At 46.0% G+C, this 27,571-nt stretch overlaps 1 protein-coding gene across 1 annotated transcript; it reads right to left on the reverse strand.

Moving 5' to 3' along the window:
* Positions 1-1,142: 1,142 nt before the first annotated feature.
* On the reverse strand, positions 1,143-27,087 carry LOC149328909 (venom metalloproteinase antarease-like TpachMP_A). The gene is made up of 9 exons (XM_089559135.1): positions 27,007-27,087; positions 25,006-25,077; positions 23,534-23,655; positions 20,291-20,403; positions 17,371-17,479; positions 15,174-15,341; positions 10,796-10,931; positions 2,346-2,477; positions 1,143-1,373 (listed from the first exon to the last, which is right to left on the reverse strand). The coding sequence occupies exons 1-9, from the start codon at positions 27,085-27,087 to the stop codon at positions 1,272-1,274; spliced, it is 1,035 nt and encodes a 344-aa protein (XP_089415261.1). The 3' UTR covers positions 1,143-1,271.
* Positions 27,088-27,571: the final 484 nt, after the last annotated feature.

Here is a 27,571-nt window from a genome sequence, read left to right on the forward strand (position 1 = left end):
CTCCTAACGTCATACTGTTTGGATAGGCGCTGTTTACAACAAGAGACACAAGCAGAGAATCAAGGAGAAAAATATTTGAAACAGGCCAAGAGTTTTTTTTATGCGTTGATTGGGCACTTGTTAATCGCTTGTTCATCCCTTCTTTTCCGCGTGTTTCAAACAGCAAGGCCCACTCTATAAGAGGCACTCATCAGCGGCCATCTGTTTCGCACGAGATTGATGTAAGCTGATACGATGCATATCGGAGCTCTTGTGTACGCACTAGTGTCGCGTGTCAGTTGAGGTATGCCACATATGTAATAAGTCCATACAAGTCACATTTCCGTAGCGCGTGAACTACTGTATATGCAGCACATGTGTTCATCCGTGACATCTGTGACGCGTATGACCTCGTACGCAGCCTATACGCGTTCATGCGAGACATTTGTGACGCATATGAACTCGTATGAAGCATATGTGCTGATACGAGGCGCATTTGTCGACACATATGGCTCATATGATGCCCATATGAGTCCATACGAGGCACATATGTGGCACATATGAAATCGTATGAAGCCTATATGTGTTCATATGAGGCACATATACTGACACATGTAACTCATATGGGCTGCATACGAGTTCATATGAGGCACATATACTGACACATATAACTCATATGGGCTGCATACGAGTTCATACGAGACACATATCTGACACATATAGCTCGTATGTAACACATTTGGAATGATACGAGACACATACGAATTCATATGAGATTTTTCGATAGGGTATATTTAAAAATCGTGTAAAATTTTAGGTAAAAAGCCCTGTACTGTGGAGGCCCGAGGGCATTATTTGGTCAAACAAGAAGCCTTCCTCATTTTGAACGGAAAAATATCTGATGGTGTACGGATGAAGGCGAAACTCTTTTTAATGGAGCGTTGCAAAACATATGTCACTGCCGGTAAGGCTTACAACAACGCTGCCGCCCAAGCCAGGAACGGCCACCAAAGAGCCGCGCTCTAAAACAAGGGCTGGAGGGAAAGTAGTGGAAACAATGATTATCAAATTAGAAAAAATTTGCGTGTTATTATTTGTTGACGACTTTATTAATTATGATCATTTCTGGCGTTTGTAATTGTAACACTGGGAGTAGGGCAACATCATCATACGTTGATCCACTGCTAGCTGTCATTTACGTATATTTTGCAAGTTCGTCTGTAGCACTGACAAAGAATGTGATGATGTATTTCAGGATTTTATGCTTTTTGTTCGATGATACATTGCTCATTTTAGGGCAGAGCTATGTCGTGTTGTTCTGCCCTCTGGAGCTTCTTCAGAAACCGCGCTGTTGTGTTCCATTCATGACTGGCACAGACACCACGCCTGCATGTCTGTGGAGAAGAAAGAAGAGTAAATAGATTTCGTTAGTTTTATACGTATGGAACGAAAATGTCCTAACATATATCTTGTAAAACTAGCCAGGTACTCGCGAGAAAAAAAAATGACTGTTAGAACCGGCTCAGCTTACGTTCAATGCAATAGAAAAAAAGAGAGGTTTGTATTTTAGCGTAGTGGTAAATGGTTCGACGGATGGGTGGTAGTTTCCTTACTGAGCAAGGACCGCTGGAGCGAGAAGAAGCAAGGTGATCCTTTCATTATTCCATGTTTCGAGCCTGGCCGCGGCGGCCGCGTTTCGATGGAGGCGAAACGCGAAGGTGCCTTGTGCTTTGTCATGTCAGTGCACTCTAAAAATCCCTCATAGCCGAAATGATACGGAGTCCTCCTACACGGCACCGCTTTCTTCTTTCACTTCCACTTTTCTTCATTCTCTTACGGCGCGGATCAGGTGTCCACCGTGATGCTAGACACTTACTGAGCAATTTCCTTTCCCTAGAAACCATTTAAAAACTAATTTTTCTTTGCGTTATAACTACAATCTCCATTGCTGGTCAAAATAGAGGGTGGCCTCCTCTGTACAGGTCTGACCTCATACTCGGCATATCGAAAAAAAAAAACAAAAACATGTGTTGATGATGAATTCTGCCGCTGAGGTCATGAAAACAATCCGAAACAAAGCAATCAGGAAAGAATCCACGTTCCCGCCATTACTTCCAGCCGTTAGCGTAGTTTATTTAACTTCGATTTTTGACAGGGGCAGATCGCTAGATTTTATTGCACGGTTTCTTTGAGAGATAACCCGACTCGTGGGATCAGAGTTCTTTTCGTCAGGCAGGTAGCCGGCTGGCTACATTTAGAGCGTCCGTTCGCGCCGTTTTTCATTACAAAACCTGCTTCAGAACAGCACAGAAACCGCTACTAGAAAACGCTGATAGAAAACGTGAGAACAGTCAACTGAGGCTCACTTTTCCACGCTCGCATGGTAGTCCATCCGCCATGTAGCGTAACCGGCAATAGGGCACGACAAATCCCAGATAGTCATCGTCTTCTTTCCAACAGCACTTGACTTCGCACCTCTTGTGACGTTTGTGACGCTTCTGTTGAGATGCAAATATGACATATCCATGATTTAGCACTGCACAATAAACAGAACAGTTGAGCAATGTATGCCTTTTATGCATCTACACTACGTATAGTGTCCCAAATTAAAGAAAAATAGGTTTGATATATATGCTTATTTTGCGAGTGTGACCAACTTAGTGCGTTTATAAAGCGTGGCGACATTTTGTGTATTTTGGGAAGAAAAGCTATTTTAACAGTGGACTGGGGTTCTGGGGCGGTTGTTTCAATGGCATACTAGGGGCAGACATCGAGCCAACGTGGTTCCTACAAGGAGCAGTACGGAGAGCTCGGGAGAAATCGGGGAATTCGACAGAACGTCAACGTGACTAGGAATTTCCAGTGCAGCGTGCACGCAGGAAATTGTCTGGAATGCTTGCTACTTCTCCATCCGCGGCTTGAGAGTCCTCGCATGGTGATCTGCATGGCTACGGGCCGGCCCGAAAGCCCTTGGCCGGACCTGCCCATGGGCCGAGCTCGAGTTACTTGTAAGTGCTCTGACTCATTCTTTCCCTGGACCACGACCACGATATCGGCAGGATGTTTGAGTGACTTGCATTTTCAATGAAATTGACTTTAAAAAAAAATAGGCTTGCAATTTAGTGCTATTGATATGCACGGCATATTGTATGAAAGCATACTTTTTTGCAGGTTCACACCATCGCCACAAATCTGCAAACGTGAATGAGGTGTCCAATGACCCTGAGAACGACTTATGCGCGCCGTCAACTTTTCCATCCTCAATGCCAATTTACCGAATGTACCAGCTGCATATGCTCCAGAGCCGCATTTGTGCATAAATTTTGTCAACTTCAGCACGTATTGCTCTAGTGCCGTTTTTCTGGAACAACGTTGTCTACGTCAACGCATGCAGCGCACATCTCTTTCACTATCGGTGCTTACCTAAAAGGCCGAATATTTGTTTTATAGTAGCATTAGTTGACGAAAGAGACGATCTGCAATGCACAGCGCTATAACATGTTCGAGTTTAACGCGAGACGTGTTCGAATGCGGCGAGAGCATAGTGTTCTCATCAAGTGGGCTGCGAGGCTGATCTGTTAGTGCCCCCGAGGTTTCGAATTGTAGTCGAAGCGGTATTTGTTTTATTTATTTATATATGGTTGGCCCAAATTCACCCTCATGGTCAATCTTAGACAAACCAGTCAGCCGGTTTGATTTGGGGAAGTTGTGCTTTTGCAGTAGAATACATTTTTGGGGGAATAATTGTCCTCGGCAATCATGACTGTGGCTAAGACGAGAGTAATAAAACAGGCTCCAAATAATAATGAGCTTACTCAGTAAACCGAAGGTATTAAATTGCTGTCTAATTAGGGCAGTTAGGTGTTTGCTTTTAGAGAGGAAATTGAAGGGGATCATCTGTGCAACCGATATATTCATTAGTTCTGAGGAAACGAAATTACTTGGGGAGCTACGCTGCTTTCAGATGCGCACACCGGGAGTTCGGCGCCGCTCTTCGATCGCATGACATAATGGCGGGCTGCATACGTCACACGCATCTCAAGCTGTTTCTTGGGTTCGAGTGATGCTAAGCCGTGTTCCGTGACCAAAGCCTGACGCAACCTCCCAGCCCTTCGAAATGTGACCACTCATCATCAGCAATTAGCGCGGCCGCTACCGGCGAAAGAATCACGCGGCACGAAAGCGCTTACTTTGTGGTATAGTGATGTCGATGAAGTCTTCTTATACCTTTCGACTACTGATTTTTTACTTGTAGCACCTGGAAACTCTCGCCTCACAAGCGTGTCTGCTACTAACCCGGGGAATATATATATATATATATTTATTTCATTTGAGTAGGCCTTCTCCTTTACGCCACGAGTCAGCTGTTGCAGAAAACTAGTGTTCACCACCGAACTTACTATACCGTTAGCTGTACTAAATGCCGCTTTTCAAAGGCATATTCCGAGAACCGTTTTATGGGTTACGTGCTGAGGATAATGGTAAACGATTTGGCAGAACGCGAACAAATCTAATACTTTGGCCTACGTTGTGAAACTACTACTTTTGGAAGAACGATAAGGGCTACAGCACTTTCTAAAAATAGTGGTCTTGCATGCCAATACACATCACTTTATGGTCTTTAATTGCACGTCCAGAGTGGAAATCCTTGCCGTCTGATACACTGCCCACCTCTGTAGCAATTCTTTCCTTTAAATTGTGAGGCCTGTGGGCGCTGTGTGGTGAAACTAATTTTTAACATAGCCCTAAAGAAAAAGTCCACATAAGCGAAGTCTGGTAACGTCGAAGCGCGTGCAAATGGCCCGCTGCACACAAGTTTACAAAAGAAAGCTCACATCAGGATAATTCACAGCATCGGAAGTGGAATGTGGGGGCGTTCCATAGTGTTGGCACCTAATCGGCGCAAACGCTGAGAGCATGCTCCGACGCAAAGTCCGCTAGTAGAATCTTTAAATGTAATCTGTGCAGCGCTCTCCTGTCAGGCTTTAACTGGACAGCGTTATGGTGAGATTGCAGGTCTTATTTTCAACAAACACCAAAGTACAAACAATAAACGAGGCGGCTTTTAACGGAAAGGAAACCAATTACAATATGAGCGAGAAGAAAGGAAAGGAACAAGAGAACAACACAACAATACACGGGAAAAACACACGGGGGAACAGAACAAAGTGCTTATGATAAATGCAGGAAAAAGAGTCAAAGAGGAAAGTTCACACTACTTGTCTTATTCGAGCAACGAGCGGGGAGGACTGGCTGGGTGTCGGGCAGTCAAGGAGTCTCTTGGCGTTCCAACGTCGATGAAACGCTACCGCAGCGTCAGCGTTCGTGGGCTCCCGGCACGGTTCCCAGGTCTGGTATCCCGGAAAAAGGTCACGTAGGCGCCAGAGGCGGCCTGTGTGGAGCAGCTGACGGATGGACGGAGAAGAGTGGCGCCTGGGCCTGGTGGTTGAGGCTCTCGACGATGGATGTCCAGGTCTGGTGGCCCGGACGTCTGCGGCTAAGGCCCAAGCCCGGAACTCGGGGAGCCAGCAGAACTCGTCCACGTCCGTCGCCCACCGCGCTCTTCTCTTCTCTGCCACGTAATCCTGTTCGACCTGCCCCGCGTTCCCCTCCGCACGCGCTCCTCGTGCTTTGTCTTCTCCTCACGAACGCCGCTGGGTGGCGCTATCTCCTTACAGAAGGCCCCCTCTTCGGAAGTTTTTTCCAAGGGAAAGAACTCGACTTCAGGAGAGCGACACCAGACGCGTTCGATGATCGCAACACAGAACACCGCACCACAGCGCGCACACTACACACCACACACAATACAACGGTCGTCAATGTTCGAAGCGTTCACAGACCTTCGCACACACAGCACAGAGAGCACATGGAAAGTCAACGTAAAGCGTCCATAGAGGGCGAAGAAACACGGAAGGCATAAAAAGTAGATAGCCGACACTCAGAAACAAACATGAACAAACAAAAACAATTCCAACAAGAACAGGTGTGGGCTACATTCTTCCGTATTCCATTGTTCACATCAAACCACTTCACCGTTGCGAAAACTTTTCCGGCTAGTACTTCCGTTTTCCTTTGTGAAACCGTTTTCTCCACACCGACCTCGGTTTCCACCATGATTTTACATGTTCCCGTCCTATGTTATTCACTCTGTTCTCCCTTGCCTTCGACACAGTCTGCTGACACATGTCACACGATCTGACATAACTCTTAATGTCAGCCTGTACACCGGGCCAGTAAAACTCAGTGAGCACCCTAGCTATTGTTTGCCGTATTCCATGATGGCCGGATAATGCACTCTTATGCGCCAACTTAAGAACTTGCGTGCGTAAGCCCTTCGGTACCACCGCTTGCTCAACGACCTGGCCGGGACACACTTGGTACGTCCGGAAAAGAACACCGTCATCTGTATCAAAGGAGTGGGCGGTCTGTCCCTTGCCATGAAATATTTGCCCCAACTTCCTGCGACACACCTCTAAGCTCGGGTCTTCTTCCTGTTTGAGGCGAAACTCCGGCCGTGACAAGTGGAGTGTGTTCAGAGTGGGGCTTTTACTACTCTCTGAAACCTTTGCTGTCACCATAAGGGAAGGAACATCGACCGCACCCGTCATGGCAAGCGAAACTGCCTGATCAGTTAGAACTGGCGGGTCAACCGGGAATGGAGGTTTCGCCCCGGGGACATTGCCTATTATAATGTCGTATAAGGGTGTGGCCAAGCAGCGCGCGATGGCCTTACCCGAGAAGTATGGAGAAGAAATCACCACCTCCGCTTCCGGAACTTCTACACGGGTCCCATTGGCCAAGAATAATGTGGCCTGTTTCCCTGTAAGCGCCGCTGCCGGTACAAGGGACTCACGCACAACAATGCCGGTGCTGCCCGTATCCCGTAAAACCGAACCATGCTGGCCGAACACCTCACCGTGCGCCACGGGCATAGCAGTTTCCACCGGGTTGGAAGGACAGACCATCTCCCCCAACTGGCCCTCTACGCGCGTTACCACTCCAGTGCTATCGGGATGTGAATATCGAGGTGTCATGCAACAGGCGGACTCCTCACGGTCTCCTGGCCTCTTAGCTTTGCATGACTGGGCATCATGTCCTACCTCGCGGCACCAGGTGCAATACAATTGCTTCGGCTTCGTCCGACAATCCGACGCCTTGTGCCCAGTCTTGTCACAAAGAAAACACCGAAGGCGAGACTGTGGACCTGAAATCACGTCTTTGGCTTTAACTATCGTGTGCTCACCCTCCTCTTTAAAGAACAACAAGTTATTTTGCCGCTGTGCTTCAAGAAAATGATCGGCAGCCTCCGCCAGCTTGGCAACTGTCTTGCCCTCCCGCTCACGTAAGAAAAGGGCTAAACGAGAATGACAGTTGTTCAGAAATTGTTCGCTCACGACCATCTCGCGAACCACCTCAAAAGTGCGGCCTGCTCCCCGCATCTCGACCCAACGGTCAAAGAAGCTAAACAACCTGGCAGCATATTGCGAGGCCGTTTCTCCATCCTGGGGCTTGCTCTGGCGAAACTTCTCTCGGTAACCTTCCGCGGTGAACCTAAACCTCTGAAGCAAGGCAAGCTTCGCTTTGTCATAATCCACGGAATCCTCAGGCGAGAGCCGACCGAAGACCCTAAGTGCTTCGCCGCCAAGGCACAAGCTCAACGCCGTTGCCCACTTTTCTTTTGGCCAACCCTGCCCCGTGGCCACATGCTCAAACCTCTTTAAGTAGGCATCGAGGTCATCCCGCGCCTCATTGAACTGTGGTATGAGGCTGTGCGGGTTAATGGAGCTGGTCGATGAGACGCTACGCTCTCCACGGTCACTCGGAGGATTTGCGCCACCCTCCTTGAGCTTTATTTGTAGCTGCAAGTTCTGCGCCTCTAACTCCAAACGTTCCTTCGCAGCTTCACGCCCCGTCTCCAAATTCCGTGCCTCTAACTCCAAATTCCGTGCCTCTAACTCCAGCTTCTGCTTCGCAGCTTCACGCTCAGCGGCTCTCTCTTCCCGTGCCTTACGAAGCTCGTCCTCCACCCATGCTCGTAACTCCGCGCCGCACAAGCCCATGCGCTCGCCCAAAGCAACCAAATCTGAAGCGCTCATATGGTTCCTAAATTAACACAACAGGCAAATAAATAAAAACCGACCTCGTCCTGTCGTAGTGGACGCCAAATTTGTGAGGACTCTGTGAGATTGCAGGTCTTATTTTCAACAAACACCAAAGTACAAACAATAAACGAGGCGGCTTTTAACGGAAAGGAAACCAATTACAATATGAGCGAGAAGAAAGGAAAGGAACAAGAGAACAACACAACAATACACGGGAAAAACACACGGGGGAACAGAACAAAGTGCTTATGATAAATGCAGGAAAAAGAGTCAAAGAGGAAAGTTCACACTACTTGTCTTATTCGAGCAACGAGCGGGGAGGACTGGCTGGGTGTCGGGCAGTCAAGGAGTCTCTTGGCGTTCCAACGTCGATGAAACGCTACCGCAGCGTCAGCGTTCGTGGGCTCCCGGCACGGTTCCCAGGTCTGGTATCCCGGAAAAAGGTCACGTAGGCGCCAGAGGCGGCCTGTGTGGAGCAGCTGACGGATGGACGGAGAAGAGTGGCGCCTGGGCCTGGTGGTTGAGGCTCTCGACGATGGATGTCCAGGTCTGGTGGCCCGGACGTCTGCGGCTAAGGCCCAAGCCCGGAACTCGGGGAGCCAGCAGAACTCGTCCACGTCCGTCGCCCACCGCGCTCTTCTCTTCTCTGCCACGTAATCCTGTTCGACCTGCCCCGCGTTCCCCTCCGCACGCGCTCCTCGTGCTTTGTCTTCTCCTCACGAACGCCGCTGGGTGGCGCTATCTCCTTACATATGGGTTCTGTTCACCAGAAACTCTCCATCTTCGTCGACGGAAAAGAAACCAGAGTCAACTGGCTCTATGACGTCATCGTAACCTGCCCACAGGAATGTTAGAAAATTGCCAATCGTGGCAGGTGGTAAATAATTTTTTCATTTGTAGCGAAACGCAGCTCTAAAAGATCAACCTGGGTCACACAATCACCACCAGCTGCTGTGTTTGAAACAGCGACATGCCGGGCCAGTGGTGCATCGCTTAACCACTCCAGCACAATGCCAGAAATGATGTGAGGACTTCCAGAGATCTAAAATGTAGAGTAGAAATCTACCGGTTCCGCTTATATGGGCAGTAACCCATTACTGGAATTGCGCCATAACATTTAGGCTGAGCTTAAGTGTACGTTCTAGTTTTCAAGATAGTTTTGCCCAACTCTATAGCTGCGAAGAATTCCACACCACACTTTGCAGACCATTGCTGCCAGTGCCTTTCCTGTCTTCTAAGGGTTCATTCTGGCCACAGACCAACCCCTTTCTCAGAGCTTGATTAAGCGCAGTTTGGGAAAGCATGGAAGTCCCTTTCAAAAATGCTTTTCTCGCTTAGAGAATATTGTCCTCTCCGGATAGCAGTTGGAGAACCGAACGAAACTTCAGCGCTGCCAGATTCATAAATTCAGAATGCAGGAACCCGCCCTTTCCTCAAACCTTTGTAAACGGAAAACTTTTTTGCCTATTAGGTTTGAATGAGAGTAATATTCATGGGCTTTTTCCCTACATATACACACATATTTCACCTAAAACATGAGAGCTCAAGGAGTATAGGTACTTTCAAGAAGCTGATTTTCATACATTTGTTCCTTTTTAAGCCGTCGCTTCTTACAAACTCAGCCGGGTCAGGCCTTAACTCATAACCAAGGGCCAGGTCTGCCTTTGGGGGCTGAGGGTGCTTCAGCGCGGGGTGGGGCTGGGCCTCCTCTCGGTACCGTAGGACCCAGCTCGGGCGCTAAGAAACAATCGCGGCCCATGCACAACTTTACCACTGTCCAGCTCCGGCCGAAGTACGAATGTTCCAACCGCAAATACTAGGCCACTACTCCCCGCCATATTTAGGCTCCCTTTCGCGGAGTGGTTAAAACGCTCCGGACCTAAGATTTGTATTCACTATGAGAAAGACTGCGCAATAGGAATCTTGTTACAGATACCCCAGCGGAGTGACTTCTTGGGCCAGCCACAACTTTTGAAATCACTCGTTCCTATTCAAGAGTAATATACCAGGCTAGCATTGGCCACGCAGTGCACAGCTGACCTTGTAGACCGCTATGTAGCATTCACACTAACGCGTGTCGGTGGCCATTACCGCTTCCTTCTGCTTGGCTTCAGGTCTTCAAGCATTTCGTCATCACAACTACGTGGAAATATTTCAGAACTACCTTACTTAGTAATGAATAACAATTTACCCAGGCGGGATGGCAGAGTTGCTGAAGCCTAAGTTGCACTACGGACTTCAGACCTAGACTCAGCCGGAGCGCATAGAAAGCAATGTCTTTTTGTTAGATCGATTATTTAATTCCTGAAATTTGCACAGCGGCGACTTGATACCCTGTAATGGAGAGTTCAGGATTTATTTCTAGCTCAACTGTTTTTTAGTTTAATTTTATCGGACGCATTCTTATAGAATTCACTAGGGGAATTGCTTATAGGAAGGATGTCAAGTTCGAAAATTAGAATGTCTTCGTATGTTCTGAAGGGAATTCTTGAAAAAAGTGATAAACGTAAAAAAAAGAAAAATTCTCCCATTGCATTTTTTTTTTCATCTGGCAGTCGCTACATTTAAAAAAGAGGCTACACCATCGGATCATACGCAAAGCTTGTATTCCATTCCTAAAGCGACATACTGGCCCTGAAAGGGCCGCTATTATTAATGTCAAGCTCGACAAGAACAAGCTTTCAGTCTTTGATAATGGTCCATAAATGACATACATTTTCTGGCTTTGCACCGTCGAATCCTCTCTGGACCATTTCACAAAATCTTCTTCGTGTCATATTCCGGGCGGGATATATTTCGCTTGTATAGTTCAGTTTTTTTTTAACTTCAATGCAAGACCTTGATATATTTCTGCGAAAAAAAAAAAGTGGCAGCCACTGGTACTGTATGGAGTGCGAGCGCTCTATATGAACGAGATTATTGCTATGGTGAGGCTAATAAAAAAACCAAAAAATAAAAGTCCCTCAATGGCTTTACGAGCAGCTGTAGCAGTTAGAAAAATAATGCATATAGCGTACAAATGATGGGCTTATTTCGCATAAAATGTGATTCGCTTCCCTTGCTGTGTGTAGAAGTAATATATAATTAGACCTTCAAGGCAGGCGTCATTTATATTACCAAACGAGCCTACACTCTAATTGGCGTAAGGACCAAAAGAAATTATCAGGCGCTTAAGACTACTTACGTGCGGTAAAGGCAAAAACATTAGTAGATTTATTTTTATATTTTTATCATTCCATTCTAATGACACAACTACCAATAGCATACAGTCGTAAGCAACTCACTCGTTGGTTCGCTTCTATTCGCCCAGACGCTACGAGGTTTCGTGGCCTATGAGTTTCGTGACCGCTTCGCAATGCAAAAAAGGTACTTGGTTAATTTCACTGCGCCTTCCAAAACCCCGCTCTTTTTCTTTGCTGATGACTTGACACAAATTTCCTGTGGCTACTTTCGCGACCAACGCAGACAATGCATTGGCTGATTGTTGATGAGCCATAAGACGTTTTCTCGATATACCTGCTACAGTCTGCTGCGCTGTATGCGCCACTGGGTTCTTTTTCGCCAGCACATTACCGGGATTCACTTTGTCAAAAACCTTAAAGGCAACCATGACAAAGAGGGCGCGCTTTTGCCGTGTGGCGGATGGTGTCAGTGCTTCCCTGTACCAAGAATGCGCCAGGCAATGAGGCTTCTCCGTCTTGCTTTCGTGCCCTTGCTGATATCTCTCTAGGGTGTCAGAGGAAATGGCCCAGTGCAGGTTGGAGTGCAGTGCAACAGTTTGCGTTTACATATAATCCACTGGCTACCCTCCCACGTCGGTATCTTCGGCAACGCCGGCATCTCCAACAACCCTGCCAAAGATGCGCGCAGCCCTCTTATACCTCTGATGAAAATAGTAGCAGTTTTTTAATGAGCATGCATAGGAAGTGGAGATGTAGCGAAAAGGAGGCGTGCGCAACATTTTAAATGTGTCTTAAAAATAAGCCACCGCAATGTTGCTGTGCAAACGAAAGGAGAGACACCACAGACTTCTAGCATGGCACCTCATGCGACAAATGACTCGATGCAGAGAGGCCGCTATCCGCTACGCTAGTGGCTGCCAGCAAAAGCACGCGTGGGACGTAACGGTAGCTGTAAAAGCTTGGGGCATAAGAGGTACTAGACAGGTGGACACTTTCGCATGCATTGCCGCCACATCTCGCACAGCCGTCCCTGCCCAATTTGTAGAAAATGGCCATCACTGCCGCAAACGCAGGATGTACCCGCTAACACAAGCACGGATAGCTCCCGCTGCCACAGCGCATGGATGCGACGCGCACCCATCGTCCTAAAAATCCAAAGCAGCGATACAGTGTCGAAGACCGCCTAGAAGACAACAGTTGAAGGGAGTCACAAAGACTATGCGGAAATTGGACGGAGCGAGGGACAAGCTTACCTACTATTTGCACTTCTCCCGATAGGTAATGTCTGAACACAAAGATGAGCGCAGTCACTGCAAGGATAGGACTCGGGCGGCTCAGAGCAGTCCGCTGGGAATCTCTGCAAAACAGATGCGCGACAGGGAACCCGAGTACCACCGGATACGCCCGGTGGTTGTTGCAGCCGCAGAGCAGGGTAGCCCTGCAGGGGCGGGGGTGAAGCCGCTGCGGACAGGGCCCCTAATAAATGCTCTCCGAAGACTGCCAAAACAGGCAAGCTAAGTTGATGCTACGCTGGGGCTTTTAGTATGCCATGCCAGTGCCATGGGTGGTGCGGGCAGGCGCGCCGCAGGACAAGATAGCAGGGGCCTCCTACCGCTTGCCGGCCGGCTAACGAGAGCCCGAGACAAGAAACACAGGTCATCTAGCTTTTCCATCACGCGTCCTTCCGAACGAGGCTGTATTTGACAAGTGCACCCACCGCCTACGACCTTCCCGGACTCGCCATTTGCATGGCGAGTCCGGGCTCTCGCATGGTGGAAGGAAATCATCCTGGGTCTGTTTCTACCCGTGAGTTCGGCCGATCTGCTCGAACTGTTTTTCTCCGAGTACAAATGAGTGAATGGCGACGCTAGAATGCTGGCCCTGCATTCGCGGAAAGCAATGGCCTGTGTGTTCATTATTAGGGTTGTGAAGCGACAGAACACTTTCTATGGACATGCCGCCAGTCTATAATGCCTGTGTTTCTTTCCACCGAGGCTTAAGATAGCTGGGGCTCCTTTCTGCAACGTCGGAGGGCCTTCTTAGTGCTGCAGGCTTTCGGCAAACCTGGCGCGACGCACACTGCAATTTCGAGTTCAGTTTCTGAATGAGGCAAACATGACTGCTCGCTTTCAGCACTCGCCCCTGCTGTGTAACTGCGTCTCGCCCTGCACTGTACGGTTACGCGTGGTTGAGCTGCTGCGTTGCTCCTCCCCCTTTTCTTTCGCCCCGACCGCCCTTCTATCTTCCCTTAAATCGCCCAGCCCTTAGCGAAGTCTATCGCTGTCAGAGATAGAGAAAGCGGCATTCTGGCAGCGCCGCTTGTAGCAAACGCGCACCTCGGCCTGCACGTGGGCCGTAAACGAGCAAGGGCCAAGGCGACCCGACGCCAGTATATGACCTACATGCCTTTGGCGCCATCGAGGCCGGCCACCCGCCCGGCATTTGCGCAATGTGTGTATCCGCTACGGAGGTTACGGGTTCAACAACAATGACGGCCATCGTTTGGGGGTCAAGCTCGATTGGGATAGTGGAAGTGGTGGCTAAGCACTCCTCCTGACAGGGATATACCAGCTGCAATTACAACTATCCACGAAGGTCGGGAAGCCTCCCTCACTAGCACTCGGCAGCCACACCAAACTACACGACCTTCACTGACTCGCAAAAGGAGTGCCGAACTTGAGCCACCTACGCAAAATCTGCACCGGCAGTTCGCACGACCTCTGAACACCTCCGCGAAATTGTAACCTGTGTACATATCGTGTGGACGGGCGACTCTTCACATATTGGCAACGAGAGCGCTCGCACACTCACCCGAGCAGCAACTTCCTGTGCACTACCAGCGGGTATTATGCAGCTGGACCGGCCTTTCCGAAATCATCGAAGAGAGAGCAAAGGCGGCAGCAAAGCTGCTCTTTACACCTACATCCAAATAACAATTCACTATCGTACACAAAAAAGTGCTCTCACCTTCCTCCCTATCCCGTACTGACACCTCCTCCTCGACAAAATGCATAATCGCAAGCGCAGTGTGCAGACATGTTCCATTCTGAAGCAAGTACCTGAGTCCAGCGACACTGCATCATTGGGCACGTTCGGCTATGCGGAAGGCTTTGGTTGCATGCCGATTTCAACAATTTACGTCGTGTCTCTTGCGGTGCCTCTGGACACAGCGGTAGTACAAGCAGTCAGAAATCTATATCTATTCGATTTCTCAGTGTATGAGAAAAAATATCAGATAATGCTTCCCAGAACAGCATCGGCCCACTAATGATAATACTGATTCTTTCGAAACATTTATGCTTTTCTGTCGGTTTCATGTAGTATTTTGCATAGACTGCAATGCGTTTTACTAGTTGGAAATGTTTTCAGTCAGGTTGTCCCCTCTTCAAGCCCCTCTTTTTTTTTCTCAAAACAAATGGGATCAATACTTTGAAAAGGTATCGCTGTAACGCCAGCTGCGAGGTAAATCGTGGCAGCTCTGTTTGAAATAGTTAAATTAAAAAAATTCTTGTATTGAAAACTTTTAATTTTAAGTGCAGAAGTTAGCAGAATCCGTAGGCTGGGGTCCTAGGGTTAACCGCGTAGTGGTGCCGTTAAGCAGCAAGGGAAGACTTTGGAAGATGATGGCTTCGACAAAATTACGCCCTCTAAAGCACACCAAATCAGGCTGCTGCGATGTACTCAAAAACAGTGGCATCTCATGAACTAGACTAACCCCAAAACATTCTGCCTCGTTTATCCAACCAAAAATCTACCTGTATAGTTGTTAGATTAATTATTTAAATATAAATAGCACACTGGACATTCATTCCGGCACAAAAAATAAAATAGAATAAATATACATCGGACAAAGTTCGAAGACAAACAACCTCTATGAACGCTCAAAAGCACGTAAAAAAGAATTTCCTACTTGTACATAAATTGTATTTGTTGCTTGGAGCAGTTTGATAGCCTGTATCTGTTCCTGGGGTGGTCGTAGTAGGCCATTAGGAACCCGTCTTGCCAGGCACAGGTCTCCGATCCTGGGTAACCCGATATGTTAAGACTAGCGCTGCTATTGTCATGATCCGCTCCCAATCTAGAAGAGATGATGAGAAAGTTGTCGCACAATACGGTAAAGAAAATCGCGTGATTAAAGAATGCATTAGGACATCAGTCATGGTTGGTCACTTTTCCTGCAGAAATTGGCAGTACTGCACGGACTATAAACTTTTCCTTCTGCTAAATGTTATGCATAAAATTGCGTACAGAACTCCTCGCATTCCGGTAGACTTTCTAACTATGTCGTGGTTCAAAGCCATGACTGTTTCGTTACCAATTCACCATTTCTCAGATCTTTTTATTTCCTAACGTGGCGTTACCACGGAGAAAGGATTGTAAAGAATGCGGCTTATGGCGGCACCTTGGAATATACCAGGAGCCTCCCAACAATAGTCCCCTGCAACTGTCAAAAAGCCAATTGTCCGCAGCGGTGGCTCAGTGGTTATGGTGCTCAGCTCCTGACCCGAAAGACGCGGGTTCGATCCCTGCCGCGGCGGTCGAATTTCTATGGAGGCGAAATTCTAGAGGCCCGTGTACTGTGCGATGTCAGTGCACGATAAAGAAACCCAGGTAGTCGAAATTTCAAGAGCCCTTCACTACGGCGTCTCTCGTAGCCTGAGTCGCTCTGAGAAGTTAAACCCCATAAACCAAAAAACAAATTGCCGGATGCAATTTGCCGCTGCTGAAAGCAATATTTACATACATGATGCTGCTGTTCAATAAATACAGTAATAAACGCGAATGAATGTAATGCTAAACATTGTTGCTTTCTACATATGCAAGCAGAACGGTGTCTGAAAACGGCAGTATCTAGGAGTGGTCGGTTGTTGGCCTTGATGACGATATTCTAGTTTTGGCTAACCCCCGGCTTTAGAAGCGCTGCCAAATATATTGAAAGTAATTTCTACAGAAGGTTTAGATATAACTGAGTCACCATCGCTTTCCCCTGCTTGCGACGTGTATGTGATAAAAGCAGATGGCTTGGAAGCATTACTTCGCTGGCATGCTTAATGCATGACTATCATTTCATGTCAGGGTGCTCATTTAGAGTGTACCCATATTTTACGGAGGACATGAGGCGTCATTTTCTCAAACTATAGGAAGCTTCTCTTATCACCTACCGATTCCGTGTCGCTATTTTCGACTGCATTACGTTCTGTGGGTCTCATAAGGGGAGGATACATTTTGGCTTTTCCTCGTTACGTCCGTAGATAGGGTAGTTGTCATTAACAAGCCCGCCAAAAGGCAGCTGTGAGACACCTTTCTGGCCCTATCTACGACGGTCCAATTCCTGCGGCGTTAGCTGTTTGTAGCCTTTTAGTCAATGGTCTATCAAAGGAGTCGCCGCTTATTAAACTTGTGCTAACGGATTTGAAGTGTATGAAGTGTTGACCATGAGAATGCCGCGCCAGGGACATCTTTAAGCTGGATTATGTGGATTAATCAGTAGCGCACCTTATGCAATTTTCACCGTTCCTCTTTGGTTCCGTTGCCTTTCTCATGTCTAAAACAAATTATGTCCCCGTAGTCTATACCGCTGTTACTCTCATACTGGACTCCCAAAAAATCTGCGAAAATGTCAATACTGCGCTCATTATCGCTGCGTATTGTGTGTAAAATTTTAAGCGCTGAAAATTAGGCAGGAATTAGGTTCAATAACTGGATACAGTCATTGCCAGGTATGACTTTACTAACAAACCAAACCCACTATTCAGCACGGCATCCCTACTCGAGATATTAGTCAACAACTTTTATCGTAAACCCACGGGTACAACTCGCAGAGCTGCCCACAATTCCATCCAAAGATAGTGCAGCTAGAGTTTAGTCTGCCGCAACTGACAGCAACTACAGTACTTAGCTACAATCACTACCACGACAGATCATGCAACCTTTTGAGACCAGGCGTGGCTTCCATATAATTACGCTCACTTCCAGGGGTGTTTCCATCCAGCTTTGGCGCCTTAGAGTGCAGAAAATGAAATATTAAAAAAAAACTCAACCTTACAACGACGCGTCCAGCTCAAAACGGTTGAGCTAAGTGAAATTGATCTTCATTTCAGACTTACAAATGTGCCATCTCGTGCGCAAGCATATGCGCTCCCTCGAATGTGTAAGGCTGGTCTTCACCGACTCCAACTCTGGCTTCTCCGCATACACCACCAAGTACAGCGACACCTGAAAAATGGCTCGGCATGACAAGTATATGAGCCATGCTCGCCATTTACTAACTGTGCAGTGAGCAGCTTGTTTGTTTTCTCTGATCAGTTAAATTGATTTGAAGGACAAACACAATTTGTAACAATTGCAGGATGTTGCCAAATAAAGCAAAATTTAGCAGTTTGGGGAGTAATTGGTAAAAAATATTTCAACACGTGTAAAATAAGAATTTTTCTATCAGTCGGAAGTTTAAACTATGTTTTACTTCAAATTTGTGGTTGCGGCGACTTCCATTCATATAGTGCAATGAAGTTTTTTACGAGACGCCTGAACCGTCCTATGGGCAACATAAACATTGACTTCCGGTTCGTTCACAATCGTTGGGTAAAAATACCAACAGCTACACATAGTGCAATGAAGATTTTTAAGAGACGCCTGAACTGTCCTATGGGCAACATAACGTGGAGTTCGGGGTTGCTCACAATCATTGGGTAAAAATACCAACAGCCAGGAGAAATTTAAGCTTCATCTGGAGTTGTGGTGGGCTCAATCGTTTTAAACATACTGGCAGCCAATAGCCACCATGAAATGCTTTCAATAAAACTGTATCAGTGGCTTCGCTGTTCAGCTGCTGGTCATAAACTCGCGAGATCTGTCCCGGCCACGGGCGCTGTTTTCTGATAGAGACAAAAAATAAAACATCTCTGTGATGCGCAATATCAATATGTGTTAGAGAACTTCGGATGATGAGAATTAATTCGAAGCACTCCACTATGACTTTCCTTCATCATCATCATCAGCCTGACTACACCCACTGCAGGGCAAAGGCCTCTCCCATGTCTCTCCAATTAACCCTGTCCTTCGCCAGTTTCGGCCACTGTATCCCCGCAAACTTCTTAATCTCATCCGCCCACCTAACTTTCTGCCGTCCCCTGCTACGTTTGCTTTCTCTTGGAATTCACTCCGTTACCCTTAAGGACCAGCGGTTATCTTCTCTTCGCATTACATGCCCTGCCCAAGCCCATTTCTTCCTCTTGATTTCAACTTTCCTTATTGCCCATCTATCCCGTAGGTACGTCAAAGCCAAAAAAAGAGAGATTTTAAATATCTTCCAGAACTCTCAAGTTATCGGCATAACACAGGCACACCATGATTTTTAGAAAGCATGGGATATCAGAAAATGGTTTCATTATGTAGCTACTCGCCGGCTAAACATTCAAAAATCAGTTGCACACGCACAGCTTTATTTTAACAAGTTAAGGAAAGAAATCCGCTATTCATAGGCAGAGAAAACACACAAATAAGAAATCACCCAGTCCCCTCCTCGGACCAATATCGAGGAGCTATTCTCCTTTTAAAATGCTGCCCTCTTGCACGTATCCTGCGGCTATGGGGTTTTTGGCTTGCTACGGCGTAAAGTGGGAACAGAGGCAAGTGCTTCCACAGCTAAGAGCAAATGACAGCGCTCGTAGTTTGAGCGCCACCGCTATTTCCTTTCGGGCGGCCCTCCAATAGATGCTGCTGCGGTAGCCTCCTAGGCAACCTCCCCATCGTGGTGACCCGGAGAATCGCCCCTTCTTTCCAGCGGCGTTCCAGGAAGGTGGGCTAGCAGGACCCGGCTCCCGACCTGCCGCTTCCAGCATTCCGGCCATAAGGTATTGGTGGGTGGTTCGCACAATTGCAGGCTGCGCTGTGCATGAATGGAGTCACTGTCCAGCCGTTCAAACACACATTCCTTTGCGGCATTCTCTCGCTCGACCTGGTGCGCCGACTGACGTACCCTGCCTTGGATTCCGGACAATACGACGAGCTGCGCACGGCCGTCGTGGCCGACTTCAGAGTAGGCGACGTTCCACTGCAGCCCTACGACGGTGCATACCCGCTTTCGCCACAGCCAGCATCTGGCCATGCACCAGCCTCAATCTTCCCCTCGCAGGCTCCGTCAGAACACAGCTCGCCTCGACAGCCCCTGGACGCCTCCCCGCCACTCCGGCCCAACGTCTCCGGCCCGGCCGCCCCATTCCACGACACGCCAGGAAGGCGTAACGCGAGGTTTACGACACGTCCTGCTCAAATAACTGTCCTCTGTGCGCCTTTTGACCTGCCTCCTTGCGGGCGTTCCTGTCTGCCCGCGACCATGCGGAAGGATGCCACTGCGACGCCTCATTGCGTTAGTTCCCACATAGAGACAAATTCTACCTTGTCCCCAGCGCATACCTCTTCATTGATGTTGTCGCCAGCGCCTGCTGAAGCCAAGGAATGCTCTGCAGCAGCAGTCGTGCCGCGAATTTGTGCATGTGTGGCCACGTCAAAGCAACCAACAGATCGACAGGACTCTCCAGCTACGTAGAAGCCGCGGCCAAGTGATGCTAAAAAGTCCTCGGCAACCCATGTCTGCAGCCACCCCCGGCCATTCAAAAGGTCTGCAGAGCGCTATATGTCATCAGGAGCAGGATGAGAAGGCCAAACTGGGTGACAGCAGTAACAAGCATGGCGGTAGTCACCAGCCCTACTTTGTCTCACTAGGACCCTGAACCGTGCTAGTGCCTCTCTTCATGCCCAACTAGGCCACTGATGTGGGCGATTCTTGTTTCCTACCTGATTTAGAATCTAAACATAAGGCTATCGCCACTTTCTCGACCACCACCAAACGCAAGCTCGACGGGAGGCTATCGCACACAACGTCTAGTCCACATCAGATTCAGTTTCCAACGCCGCTGCAGCTTCATCGGCCATCGCCTAGCAAGATAGCTAGGTTTACCAGGCCAGAAGACTTGCCCCCGGTTGCTGTCGGTGTGCCGAGTGCGCCTCTGATTGCCGGTACCATACCAGCGTCGCCCATTATGAGCGGCTCGGCGCCAGTGGCAAGGGCGCCACTCAGGTGGCCGCCCGCCATGTTCAAGTGAATCAGTCCGCGACTGGCTGTAAGCCTGTTGCAACACCTATATGCAGTCCACCAAAGCCAATCCCTCGCCTCGCACCTCGGTTTGCTATTTCCTCCTAAGAGTAACACATTTGAGCCCTTGTTTCATTGCCTAATATCTGCAGTGGTAAGCACGCCAGGGTGTGCGATGTGCGCACTGAGAATGTTCATGATTAATTTAACAAAGTCCTACAAATATATCATTGCCAAGGCTCTAAGAAATGTTTAAGTTCTTGGCTGCACCGTGATATCATTCAATAGTGTGAATTCTTGAAGCGCTTAAACTTGTGATTGCTGCCAGTGATTCAAAAATTTGATTCAAGCTAGCATACCGAAGTCTTGCTTGTGAGCTCTAAAATATAAATCAAATTTTGGAACTTACCATAGACGCCCGTGACCAACTCGCCATCTCGTGTCACCACAAAATCTTTGCTGCCGAAATGGGCATAAAATTGAAAAACAACTTCATTACTGGAACCATCAAAGCTGTCTTAAGTCATTCCTGCAACCTTAACAAAAAACTCGCCACGAGGCTGGGGCTCAGATCGGCATTAATACTCCTAGAAAAGTTAATAGTGAGTCATTTTTGCTGCAAACATTTTAAGCAGAAACAGACTTTCTTGATTATTAAAATGCTACAGTACCAAGCTCCATACGAAACATTCAACGAAACAAATCTAGAGACGTCATATTAGTTGGACAATAATCACTGGCAAACCATGTTTTGCGCTTGTATTAAGTCCACGTAATCAATTATTATTCCAACCAAAATGAAGCACCTCCTATATATAGAGACTACGAGTATAGCCGCCGCGTATCAAACTCCTACAGAATTACACCACTGTAGCTAACTAAAAACGTGCTAAGTATAGACCGAAAATCTCGCTTTGCCCACTTTTCATAAAAAGAACCAATTTTGCATTTTCTACGCAAATAGGTTTTACCGACAAGTCTATACACGGTATGTTCTGTTATACACTTCAGTACTTATTAGTCTATAAGATTACAAGCAAACTAGTCTGGGTTAAGATATTTTGTCAACCATTTAAATTCGTCTCATCCTTATGGTCTTATTAAAGGTTTCTTATCATAACACTAAATAGTGCGAAACTGAGTTGCCCAGTACATCCCAAGAGTTTATAGCTAAAACCTGTTCTTCTCAGCTTAAATATTACAACAATATCCGACCGCTCAAAGCCCGTCGCTTTGTTGCAATTCTCTGTTTATTCTATAACTCTGTCCACACTCGTACCTCCCTTCTGTCTGTGGCAAACCTCCTTGCACTTCACTGTACTTATATATTTATTGTAGCATCGACCGCATTAAGAAAAAACACTATCAACCAATTTTTATGTGCTACCTCGAGCAATTAAACCTCCAAATCGTTTCCTCTTCTTTCATTTCCATGTGTGAGGGCGTCGAGCTCAGAAAGCACCTCATAATGCGTTTGTCTGCTTGACATTGCGTAAAATGCGTTTCTTCTGTATTACTGTCTCGATCTTTTTTCAACACTGTTTGCGTCTTGTGGATAGATTAATGCTGGCATTAGTTCCCGACTACCCATTAATTATTTTGTTTTTGTTATTTCTTTTTTCGCTCTCAGTACAGATTGTATATATCGTATATTTGCCTTTCGCAGCGTCGATGTTGCTGCTAGCGTGATTACAAAACTTTTTGCGACCTTTTTAGAATGCTCCATCAGCCTATTTTCACCAGGGCCTGTGAGGTATTAATTAATAAATAAATGCACTGCCGGGCTGTCTTCTGACCTCTCGGTGTCTGACTTCGCTGTCACCAAGCTTCCCAGGCAAGTGTGACACATTCACCGGCGTTTAGGGGAAGCGTGATAATGTTAACGTTTTGTTCTTCATCTAGGAAAGTAGGCAGTCGGACAAACCCTAAGTCATACTGTGGCCTTCGGCTTCTAAGCTGGGGCCACCCATGCCGACCAAAGTTTGTAATCATACCTTCCTACTTTCTTCTCAGCCGCCCTCAGATACCCTTCCTTACCTTATAATCTCTTCCAATAGACTAAGATACCGTCGGCTGCACGTCGCACAAGGAATTTATCTCCGTGAACTTCATTCCTTCCTCTTGACTGTTTTCTACTTATCGCTGCTATAGCTGCCTCGTAACATCGTCTCTAAAGTTATTTTTTTTAACCGGCACGCGGCCGTCAGTTTAAGTTGAAGCCTTTTCTTTAGCCTTCATGCTTTGCGCCATTAGTGCCGACTGCCAACCTACAGTTTTAACACAGTTACCATTTGAGGAGCATTGTCCTCGGAACCAACCATTCCCAATCAATATTCTTTAGGTCAATTTTTTGGAACATTCCGAAAAAAAAACAAATATGGTTACAAAACCCAAAAGATTCGTATACAGATGCTTTTCGGCAAGCCTTCTGATCTCTCTTTGGTTATTTCACGCTATTTTTTTCACAGTCTGTCCTGAGCATTTGTGTTTAGAGATTTCCGCATTTTTAGAGAGAAAGAAAGATGAAAACGTTCCTCAGAAACGGCATGGTTTACTAGCGTCACAAAGGAACTGCTACTTATGTCCTTTTTTTCGGAAAGAAGGAATAGCTTATTTTCGTCAATGATGGCACTGTGGCTACACAAGTAGAGGCCGACAAAAAAATCAAATACAGCATGTTTTTTCAAGCCCTGCCAGCACTGCTCCCTAGATAAAAATAAAAAAGTGCAGTTTCCTCCCGTGTTTTGGCTTGTCCAGTTCAAAAATTCCTGTTTCATGTTCCTTTAGTGTTATGCATTTGAAGTGTTGACCAATGTTGCACCATTCTATTTTTCAGTAGGCTGCTGCCGGTTTTATGAATTACGTTTGGTGACTACGTGTCATTCACTGCAACCCTAATGTTTAGCAAGAAGTTCGTGACAGGCAACAGTAAAAAATAAGGACATTAAGAATCACCTGTTTTCGAACAAGACCTACTGAACCTTAGTTGGCTAGAAAACCTCTTTCTAGTTTGCTTTATTTTGCGGTACTAGGAATGAAACCTATTTTACTGCAGTAACATAACCAAATTCCTACTTTAAGAAGGCTTACTTAACTTGTTCGAGCAGCGCGAACAAATCGGTAACTATTCCGCGAAAAGTCGTTATGTCAACAGCTGCATTTTGAGTTCTTCTTACCTTGATACGAAGAAAGCAATGTCACATCGATTGAAGGCACCCTGGTATGAGAGATTTTTCATATTGTTTAACGTCCTCATTATATCCGGTTGATCTTCAGTACTGTTAATTATTTGATCGCTCTGGAGGAGTGAAAATAAATTCAATGAATGAATACAAACGTGAATAAAAAAAACAAATTGTCGGCTTTTGACGTAGTCAAACTGAACAGACTTGCGAAAGCCTATGTTTAAACTCAATGGCTCATGGTCTTTCTTTGCTCGCTCGTCGGCATGTCTGTCGACGTTATTAGACTCAGGGTAAGTTATGCTCGGATAACGTTAATCCGAACGCAAGCGTGGCACGGGGTGCCAGAAAGCTAGGTGAGCGTATGAAATTAAGAAGTTTGCGGAGATACGGTGGCTGCCGCTAGCAAAGGACAGGATTAATTGGAGAGAACTGGGAGAGGCCTTTCCCCTGCAGTTGGCGTAGTCAGGTTTATTGTGGTGATGATGTTCTGATCGATCTAATCGCGCCGCAGATTGAAGTTGATGAAGGTGACTTAAAATGTCTACTGAGGTAAACAAAAACAACAGCAACACAGCTCGGCAGTGTGGTGCAGTTTAACACGAGTTGTGTTCGGCTGCTGCGAGCTGCCTGAATGGATTCCATTGTTGATTGATCTGGAAAACATGAAACGTGTTGAGTCTTAGCGCAGCCTCAACTGCGACTGTTAGTTTGAATATTATTGTATTGTTATCGGTATTTTTTCCTTGTTACCGCGAACAGGAATTAAAGAAAAAAGAGCGATAGCCAAGTGCTCTTGTGCAGCGGCCTTTGAAGCTGGTATGTTCGCGCCGCCTCTGATTCTTCTCCCAATTTCGGGTGTTTATGTGATTTCCTTTTAATCCTGCTAACTTCGCGACGCTATTGCTAGGCAATGGCGCAAGATCCAACGATGAAAAAATTCTTGGCCGGTGATGGCGAGCATGTGAGTGCTTTCGTAATAAAACTTTTCTTGCACAGAAACAATCTAGGATACGTGGGTTGTTCAGAAAACCCTTGTAGTGCGTGGCGCAGAACATTATAAATCTTATTACTATAAATAGCGACTCAACATATCAGAGAAAGGATAAGATTTGAACATCACCAATTTAGCAATACGGCACTCGTTTTTCAGCGCAGAAGACTGGAATGGATTATGAGTGGCAATTTAACTTTAACGAAACAGAACACACGATATAACTTCAGTAAAGCTTGTCATTTGCAGTAGGCTGCAGGGAGGGGGTTATATATAAAATATTTTTGTAATTTTGGTGCACAGAACTGCATTGCGTTTCCATTCGCTGACGTAATTCGTAAGGCAGGTTATGTGTATATGAAAAAGCTCACTGAAACAATCTTTCAAACATATATATATATATATATATATATATATATATATGGCTTAATTGAGACAGTATAATTTTTTTTGTTTTGGCGGTTGCACTTACCATATTTGTAAAGACTTCGTTAAGTTGAAATCGTATTTTGGGATTCTTCAAATCGATGAATCTAAGGCCAGCCTTTATGCAAGAAGAAAACAAGGATCATTACCACATTTTCAGAGGTAGTGCACGTCACCAATAAACGTTTTAACAAAATGTTTAAAACCAGAGTAGCAGGAAAGACTGCGGCAGACACTATGACTCAATATTCTCAGGGTATAAAAGCAGGTGCAATAAATTTCGCAATAAAATTTTGAATGCAATAACATAACATTTTCATTCACAAGAAAAATGGACGCACGAACGAAAACAGTTATATATATATATATATATACATATATATATATATATATATATATATATATATATATATATATATATATATATATATATATATATATATATATATATATATATATCAAAAATGATATCCTGGTAGCTGATTGATGAATATAAAATAAAGTCGTCAGAAATTGAAAAACATCCTGTTATGTTTTTCAATGTCTGGTTACTTTATCTTATATATATATATATATATATATATATATATATATAGGTTGCTAGAGCATGAAGTACTTGACTGCTTACAGGAGTATATAGCGCAGTATACGCTTCGTTAAAGGAAACATTTATTTGACTCAATGTTTCGATCGGAATAGCGATCTTCTTCAAAAGATCGGTCTTCTTGATCGACATATAGAAGCAGATCGATATATATGTAGGTGGCAGTGTTCATGTACTTATTTACAGTGAGAGCTTGTTCGGGAAGAGGAGCCTTTGTCTCAAAAGCCCACCCGGCGTCAGCACCTGCTCTCTCAGTTGAGTTGCACGCCGCTTGCCCCTACACTTGCGCCAGGAATGGTGCGACGATCCCCAGTGATCCATGAATGTAAATTAGGGAATCATCAATTCCGTACAAAAGATAATTAACCCAATATCGTTATCCGAATGTCTACTACCCGACAACACCGGTAGCGAAGAGAAAATTGAAGTGCTAGCGCATATGATTTTCATTTGGCCTGACTACGCAAATCGTCCTAAATGTTTTCTGTAAAATCGATGGTTATCATGTATTAGCAAAGAAATATATAAGTGAATAAATTAAACTATTTCTGCAAGCAATAAAGCAGGTTCTTTCCTTTATAATAGATGGAGAAGTCGCCCCAATGCCTAAACATTGTGTTATGAGGATCATATAATGCTAATCTGCAGCAGGTTTGATTATGCAGCATCAAGAAGTACTGCGCTTGCCTTTGGTCACCTTGTTAACGTATGCAAAATAATGGAGCCGCCTTCAGTTGAGTATTCCGAAATGGCACCGACGCCCACAGCACACTTAATGATGTTATTGGTAATGCAACTTATGTTAACGAATTTAGCCGCAGAAATTACTTTGCCGACGTGACACGCCTTTTAAGTTTTTGATTCCTGCAGACATCAGCACCACTTCATACACATCTTTTTTTTTTTAATGTAGGCAGTGAAACAAAAAAATCTAATGCGTACGTTCACGCAGTATCGATACGGAGGACAAACAAACGTAGGAAGTCTCTACTATCCAGTAAATCTTTTTTCTAGGCTTCATTTCAAGCTTAGCGACATATTTTCAAATCTTTTTAGTCCACACTCAATTTCTGAGCCGATACTACGTTGAAAAGTGAGTTTATGCTTGGGCATAGTACTAAACGCGCTGAGATAAAGCAATCATAAGACCGTGATGCTTTCAGTGTTATAGAATTTGCGCACTAACAGACCTTTAAAACATCTGCGCAGTCCATTACATGCAATTTACTGATGCCCAAATTTTTTTCAGCATGATTCTGTCGTGTTACCACATGACCAATTATAGACGGTGGTACACGTATGCACAGCACAAGAAATAAGTGCCAATTTTTCCCCCTCATTAAGAATCGTTCGCTCGAGCTTTCTGCTAGCACTTTGTGCTCATAATGTTGTTTGCAAGTAAAAACAAGTCCAGATCTGAAGTAGACAATTAAATATACGCACCGCATTCAACATGATAGCCAAATACTGGACAAGGTCTTCGGTTGAATTAAATTCCTTCGAGTATTCTTCGCTTGTAACCATGCATACTTCGACGATGAACCTATTTGGGCGTTCTTTTCGTGTCTTATTTCGAAAACCTGGAAAAATGTTGGTTGTTTGGCTTAAGTTTAATGCTGAATTTTTTTACAGAGATAACTGTGATGGCTTTGCTTCAGCCATATTCCCCTATATCCAGAGCGTCTGCGAAAAGCCCTTAATTACATAGTGATATATTTTCACGCGAAAGCGTTAAGGACCTCATCAGGTGGAGAAACTGGCGTCAGCGTCACCCCATTCTAAAGCCGCCGCGGCTCCATCGGGTCGTTTGTTGTGAAAATCCCAGAAGCGCCAGCTGCAGAGGCCTGGGCAGCAGCTCCGCGCGCCCATGGTCGTCGGCCTTAGGCTCAAGGTGACCTCTGTGCTAGAACCTTTGCAGGCCAGTGCGCATCTGATCCTCTTCTCATCTCTTTCATCGTGACGGCAAGCCCTACAGTCTTCTGTTTTCATCCCGCCTGTTACACCCATT

This window comes from Amblyomma mixtum, chromosome 9, assembly GCF_055824585.1.
Source record: "Amblyomma mixtum isolate Tamu chromosome 9, ASM5582458v1, whole genome shotgun sequence".
Lineage (NCBI taxonomy): Eukaryota > Metazoa > Arthropoda > Arachnida > Ixodida > Ixodidae > Amblyomma > Amblyomma mixtum.

Excerpts from the sequence above, each read along its gene's own strand:
- LOC149328909 (XM_089559135.1), bottom strand. The coding sequence starts at position 27,087 with ATGGTTACAAGCGAAGAATACTCGAAGGAATTTAATTCAACCGAAGAC. Across the intron at positions 25,078-27,006 it reads TGGCTATCATGTTGAATGCG|GCTGGCCTTAGATTCATCGA; the intron begins GTGCGTATATTT and ends TCTTGCATAAAG. Across the intron at positions 15,342-17,370 it reads GCGCACGAGATGGCACATTT|ATTGGGAGCGGATCATGACA; the intron begins GTAAGTCTGAAA and ends CATCTCTTCTAG.